Raw genomic sequence first — 7481 nt, forward strand, 5'->3', positions numbered from 1 at the left:
CATCTGTAGGGAGGCTATCTGGGATTCAGAATAACTTCTCTGAGGTGAATTTAAGTTTTTAAAAGGGTTGAATGGGATGAATAAAGCAGTGGATAAATGTTGCCCATATAGTGAAGACTAGATCAGTATTGCTGCTCTTCCAAAAATGTGTTGACAACATCTTTTTATCTTTGTAGGTTTATTCCCTTTTCAGATTTTCTTGTTTAAGTAAGTCTGGCGAAGAAAAAAGACATACTTAGATAACTTCAGGTTTTTAATTTTACTTTTCAAAACCTGTACTCTTACCTTCGTGATTTTGGCTGATCTGAATTAGCCAACTCCTCAGAATCCACCTGATTCTGTGTGAACTTCAGAAAGGCAGTAGTATCTCACTTTCTTTGGAGAGTCAGGAAGGATGTGCTTACTAGCTGCTTAATCTTGGACAAGCTGTGTGACATTTAGGTAGCAGTTTGAGTTTGGTGGCTAAACAGTGTAATTGCCAGAGCCAAATAGCTGGGTGCCACTTGGAGGTTTTCTTCAAAATACACCAACTCATAGCTCATTTTCTCACTAGGGGTTAAAGGAGAGCGTAGCAAAGAGAGACTCCTGATGGAGCTGCGCGAGCTCAGTTAGCCCGGCTTTGGCGCCTTTCCCAGTGCTGGGTTGCTGCGTGCCTCAGGGCTCGACCAGGTGGGATCCCGGCGTAGAGCCAGTTGCCCACAACAAACATGGCCGCCGTGGTAGTTACAAACCCGCTCGGGAGGCCGCGCTGCCGCCTGGGAATCCCGGACGCGGCGTCACCCGGCGCGGAGCCACGTGACGCGGGAAGGCGCCGGAGGCGGCCGGGTTAGCGCCTTGGAGCAGCCGGGGAGCCCGGAGTGAGGAGGGGGCCTCTTGGAGAGGTTTCTTGGCTGTTCGGGCCTCGCGTGGAGACGTGCCCGCCTGCTCGCGCTCACGTTCCCGAGCGCTGCTGGTGAGGACTGAGGGATGGGGAGCGGGAGGCCGCGGGCGTCCCTGCGATCGGGAGGGCTGGACTGGGCCGGCCTGGCCGAGAGGGTGCCCGCCGCCGGGCTGCTGCGCGCTTCCGGCCTAGTCTTAACGCCGGGTACCGATGGCGGGGGCAGTTGGAGCCTGAGCCCACCTGTAGGCTCCCAGTACAGGTGACCGCGGGTCCTGACTTACCGATGCCGGCGCAGAAGGCCCCACATATTTTCGGGGTCCCAAGCTACCACTTGGGGTTCAGCGAATCTTCGTGCTCTTTCGTAAGGAGCCTGAGCGAATAGGTAGGCTCCTCCAGTGCTTTAAATTAACGCCGGTTTGACATCAAAGGCAGGAACCAGGCAGATTACCCTTTGGCTTTTGTTCCATATGGCCCATAGGAGGCAGATGGTTGAAGGAGGACCACTCTTGAAAGAAGGGAGAGGTTAGAAAGGCTTCGTATGGTCAACTTTCAAAGGAATTTTCTAGCTTTAGCAATTTGCTAACCTGCTGGTCCGTATGGATTTATAAAAATCATTTCAGAACCTTAGAACCTTGTAATAAAATTTCTCTGAAGCAAAAGGGCTCATGTAAGAGAACTCCTTGATATTCCGAAACACTTGCATTTTAGCCTAACTCAAAACATACCGTGGATCCCAAGATCCTCAGGCTTCAGAAATGAGGTTCCAAAGTGTATCAGAATTCAGTTTCCTAAGAAAGAGTTCAGACGTATAATTACCATCCCTTTCCTGAGCTAGCAGAAGAGGGAATCACTCCAAAATCAGACATGCAGAAATCCAGATTCATAGACTTAGGCTCCTTAGGCTTCGTTGCTAGACTGGAGTTTTATAATCCTTAGTCAAGTGTTGAGTGCCCTAATTTTAATGACTTTGAATTTGTGTTTCTTTTTATAGGGAAGGAATAATGCTGTCAGCATGTCTGCACACTCCATGCTCTGTGAACGAATTACCATAGCGAAGGAACTTATCAAGAGAGCAGAATTACTTTCTAGATCAAGAAAAGGTGGCATAGAAGGTGGTGCAAAGCTGTGCAGCAAGTTAAAGGCAGAATTAAAATTCTTACAGAAAGTAGAAGCTGGGAAAGTAGCTATTAAAGAATCCCATTTACAGAGCACAAATCTAACACACCTAAGAGCAATTGTGGAGTCAGCAGAAAGCCTGGAAGAAGTTATTAGCGTTCTTCATGTTTTTGGTTACACAGATGCCTTGGGAGAAAAGCAGACCCTTGTGGTGGATGTAGTTGCAAATGGTGGTCATACTTGGGTGAAAGCCATTGGCCGAAAGGCTGAAGCTCTGCATAACATTTGGCTGGGCAGAGGCCAGTATGGTGACAAAAGCATCATTGAGCAGGCTGAAGACTTTCTCCAGGCCAGTCACCAGCAACCAGTGCAATATAGCAATCCTCATATCATCTTTGCCTTTTACAACAGTGTTTCCAGCCCCATGGCAGAGAAGCTGAAAGAAATGGGCATTTCTGTAAGAGGTGACATTGTAGCAGTTAACTCTCTGTTAGATCATGCTGAAGAGCTCCAGCCAAGTGAGAGTGAATCAGATGATGAGGGACCTGAACTTTTACAGGTGACCAGAGTAGACAGAGACAATATATTAGCAAGTGTTTCATTTCCAACAGAGATTAAGGTGGATGTGTGCAAAAGAGTAAATCTAGACATTACTACTCTAATTACATATGTATCTGCCCTCAGCTATGGGGGCTGCCACTTTATCTTCAAAGAAAAAGTGCTCACAGAACAAGCAGAGCAAGAGAGGAAAGAGCAGGTTCTACCACAGCTCGAGGCATTTATGAAGGACAAGGAGTTGTTTGCTTGTGAATCTGCTGTCAAGGATTTTCAGTCTATCCTAGATACTTTAGGAGGACCTGGAGAGCGAGAGAGGGCTACTATGTTAATTAAGCGAATTAATGTGGTGCCAGATCAGCCCTCTGAACGTGCCTTGAGACTAGTGGCCAGTTCAAAGATCAATAGTCGCTCATTAACAATTTTTGGGACTGGAGACACTCTAAAAGCTATCACAATGACTGCCAATAGTGGTTTTGTCCGAGCTGCCAATAATCAGGGTGTTAAATTCAGTGTGTTTATCCATCAGCCCAGAGCACTTACTGAGAGCAAAGAAACTCTAGCCACCCCCTTACCAAAAGACTGCACAGCTGACAACGAAAACTGAAGTCATCCTTTGAATATTCTCATGAAAATAAGTTATTTATACCAAAGGCTAGGGTTTTCCATCTTAATTAGCTAAAAATGGTCTAGTAAAGGTAATATGCAACTCTAATCAGTAGAGTTGATTGTGTTTCATCTATAAAATATGTAGCCTTCTAAAAGTAGGAAGATCCCAAAACAACCTAATTTACTAATAGCAACTAAACAAATATGTCTATGTAAGGCTACTAGCTTTATCACAGTAATTTTGTTTGATTAAGTAGGGCTACAAATCTTTTCTGAGTAATGAATTTCATGGCATATGGCTAAATCACATCATGCATTAAATATCTGGAGAAAACTGAAGTTTGTTTTTCATTATATTGTCTTATCAGTTGATGTGGGTTATGGTGGGAGTTAGTAGCTTATCACTAATTTTAGATTCAAAAGCTATGGCCATTAATAATGAAAAGAACCTACTGTTTTCTCTGTGTCAGATGTGATCTGCTGGGTATGTTTCCAGAGTACATTAACATAGAAGAATTGAGTTTGGATCATATTAACCTCTTGATAAAACCTTTGTGAAAAGAGACTGTTGAAAGTCAACAGTTCTACTGTGAACTTAGGACACATATGGCAAAATAATTTGAACAAACTGACAATGAATTATATAATACATTCAGAGAATTCACATTTTATACATATAAGTAGTTCCCATCTTGTATTTGAACTGAGAATGTACCTTACCTGTTCTTTCTGCAAGTGACAGGGCCTTGCCTATGTCAAAGTAGTGGCAGGGGAAATTCAGTGCCAGTTGTATGACACAAATTGAACATTTTTATGTCCATGGTGCATTTTAAAATTAAATAGCAACAAGAACTGGCAAATTTTCAAAATTTAAAGAAATTGGGAAATTGAATCATTAAGTGAAATGTAGAAGCCAGTCAGTATTATAACTTGTTTTTGTCTCTCACATTGTGACCTCTTTCTGGAATGCCAAAGTAGTGTTTCTACTTGCTGAGAAGGGAAATTCATCTGGGATGATAGCATTTGATTAATATCCATGAAATAAAGCAAAATTAAGTATATGAAAACTTCTCTTGGAGATCTCTATTACTAAAAACACTTTTCTTGGGGAAAAGGCTGTGATTCCCAATTTAGTTAAGTATATTTAACTTGCAACTGTATTGTCTAGTATTAGAAGTTGAACTTAGCTTTTGTTGACCACCTATTAAAGTCTTTTTCTTAGAAGTACTGAGCATTATAATAGTGTGAAAAATAAATGATTGCTGATCTAAATACTTGGTCTGAAATTTCAAAGAAGTGAAAGTAAACCATTGAAGTATAGTTAATGTACTAAGGGAACTGTTTTTAAATACCATGGAAAAAGCCTAAGAGTAATTCTTGTGAAGTCAAGAAGTTAGAAAGTGACACTTGAGGGTTTTGATATGAGAGAGAAAGTTTACCGGGAATGCAATTTTGAAAGCTACAAAAATTGTGACCATGAATGAGTGTTTCTTCAGAATCCAGGATTATGTGAACATTTTATAAAGCTGAAAAAGGGAAAACTCAAAAGTTTGGCATTAAAGAGTCAATGGCAAGTTTTAAGTAAAGGTAGGTCATGATCAGATCTCTGAGGAATTCAAAGGCCTGCACAATTGAGGAAGAATTTAAGGAAGGAAAGACTATAATAACCTTGGCTAGAACAGTAATAAAGGAATGTAAAGTTATAGATATGTGCTGGATTTGTTCAAGGAAAAAACAAAAACATTTAAAATGGTATTTTTGGGTGCCTTTCATATACCAGATAGTATGAAAAGCTGAGCTTTCAAAGCATGGCCTGGGAGGACCATTTCTGTCCCTGCCTACTATGAATTGATACATATGATCTTGGAATCTGCCAACTAGAAAGTACAGCTTTAACCATGCTTTTTGAGGTAACATTTCTGAAGTGACCACAACTTTGCTCCCCTCATAACCATTGTTTTTTTCCAGACATTTGTGACATTAACAATATGATCAATAGATGAGGTTGGGGGGTGGGCCACTGGATCCTGGAATGTGAAGTGGAATCTGCCTTTCTTAGAAGTATACACAGACATACATGCTTACACACAGTCTAAACACATACCGTAAAGACCTCCAACTCATTAAAAGATTAGCAAAGGTTAAAAAATGAAGGAAAATAGTTTGAAAAATTAGAAAAAAACTATCCAATTAAAGATTGCTAAAAACTTTGATAAAAGAAATCTGCAAAAGATTTATGAAAAGAATATATAACTAGGAAGTGCAAAACATGTTTTAAAATCCTCATTTAGCAAGTTGAGAACAGTAACTAATTTTTGCCCTTGAAAAATAGGACACTATAAATGTGTATATTATGGGAAATGAAACTGTGTAAGTTAAACCAAGTTAAATCACTTTTAAATGAGCAAAGGTGGAGAGTAAATGCAGTCCATTTAGGAAAAAAGGAGTGGAATTCTCGAGGAATAATTAAAACAGATTAAGAGAGCTGTGAGACCAAAAAGAACGGTGATAAATTCGAAAATAATGAAACATGGTTTTCTTTTTAAAGATTTATTTATTTGTGCATACAGAACTGGGGTACAGGCCAGAGGAACAGAGGTGGTGAGAGGATTCGCCAGAGACAGTGGGAGCATAACAGGCAGATTGATGAAGTACTGAGGGGAGCAGTGGGCAAGACAGGAAAGGTCTACACCTTGTGTATCACGTTGGGTTGGGGCTCTAGCTTGCACAAAGTCTGCAGCTAACTTGGGCTAGCTTGCAGTGCTGAGTCCTAACCTGTTGGGCTGCTAGGGAGGACCTGATGCATGATTTTCTTAAGGAATTCAAGAACTTGAAATTAATATTAAGTAAAATATGTAAATTTGAGGATAACAATATAGTAACTTTGAAATACACAAAACATTCACATATTTGTGCTTTGAAGTACCCAGAAGAAATAACAAATATGGATTTTGTTATCTTTTCTGTGTTAAAATATCAACAGGAACTGGTGATGGATATTTTACTAGCTCTGACTTTGGAAAAGGCATATGGGGAAAATGATATGGAAGTTATTAATAACTTTAATCATAAACACCATAAATTTTGTAAACTAATATGCAATCTACCATAGATGGACTTTTAGGAAGTTTCAATGTGAAAAACAGACAACCATAACTTGTAATTTATTGCCTAAAATGAGAAACTTCAAAAAATTAAAAAGGATGCTAAAGTGGTCTATGTTGGGGAAATTGGACATCATACCTGGCCCAAAACAAATTCTTAACAATGGAATTAAAATATGAAAGTTAAATTCTGTATTTTGAAATTTATTGTCAAATTTCCTCCAATAATTGCATAGATGGTTTGTGTAACATATGTCTTTAATGCACAAACTTACCAGTGTTGAGTATTACACATCCTTTTGAAAATTATATACATTTAATTATGAGTGAGGTTGGTGATAGATTTATTGGTTACTTACATTGGCTTTGTTCTCAGCTCTGTAATTTTTTGCCCACTTTTCTTTCTATGCTTTTTCTTTTTCTTATAGATCTTCTTTGTCTCTAAATTAGACTTTTATTTATTATCTATCACCAAATTTGCTAGCTTCTTACTCGTATCTTTCAATTGAGGAAATGAAATTTTGTTCTCTTTACTGTTTCCCCTGAGCACACATTTATTAAACAATTTTAGTCACTCTGAAGTCAAACTGATCATGGGATATGGTTGGAAGTGAGATACAGTATTTCTAGACTGAACTGTTAAATTTTCTTGTGTGGTCCTTCTCACTCTTAATCTTATCTATGGCCAGATATAAAAGATTCTGTGGAAGAGAACTACCCGTGAAAGAATCTTGTTTCATGACATCCACAGTGAGCAGGGTCTACCTGTTTGCATTTGAGGGTGATTTGAACAAGAAATAAATACTAGCTAAGTCACTAACAAATACACATTTAACTTGGTTAATGGTATTTTGTATTAAAGATTATTTATGTTTTTGGCCCTCCCTGGTGGCACAGTGGGTTAAAGCATAGCATTAAGAAGCTAAAGCCACTTCAACATGAGTTACAGCCCAGCCCTGGACGTGACCATATGGCACAGCAGACCTCTCCTGGACCACCCGCTACTCTCCTCAGCAGTGTACTTCATCAGTAGGTTTGTTCTGTTCCACACTCTGTCTTTGGTGACTCCTCACACTGTCCCTGCACCTCTGGCCTGGATCCCAGTTCTATATGCATAAATAAATAAATCTTTTTTCTTTTCTTTTTTTTTTTTAAAGATTTATTTATTTGTGCATACAGAACTGGGGTACAGGCCAGAGGCTCAGGGGCAGTGAGAG

The 7481-nt window shown here is 39.8% G+C and overlaps 1 protein-coding gene across 1 annotated transcript; it reads left to right on the forward strand.

Annotated features, from left to right (window-relative positions):
* The first annotated feature begins 807 nt into the window (after positions 1-807).
* On the forward strand, positions 808-3494 carry LOC101636192 (chromosome unknown open reading frame, human C7orf25). Its single transcript, XM_004676649.2, has 2 exons — positions 808-952; positions 1872-3494. Exon 2 carries the CDS (start codon positions 1893-1895, stop codon positions 3156-3158), a length of 1266 nt encoding a protein of 421 aa, XP_004676706.1. The 5' UTR covers positions 808-952; positions 1872-1892; the 3' UTR covers positions 3159-3494.
* Positions 3495-7481: the final 3987 nt, after the last annotated feature.

Source organism: Condylura cristata, unplaced genomic scaffold, assembly GCF_000260355.1.
Source record: "Condylura cristata isolate star-nosed mole 26May11 unplaced genomic scaffold, ConCri1.0 scaffold00005, whole genome shotgun sequence".
Lineage (NCBI taxonomy): Eukaryota > Metazoa > Chordata > Mammalia > Eulipotyphla > Talpidae > Condylura > Condylura cristata.

Bases quoted from the DNA above. Each gene is read 5' to 3' on its own strand.
- LOC101636192 (XM_004676649.2), top strand. From the start codon at position 1,893: ATGTCTGCACACTCCATGCTCTGTGAACGAATTACCATAGCGAAGGAA.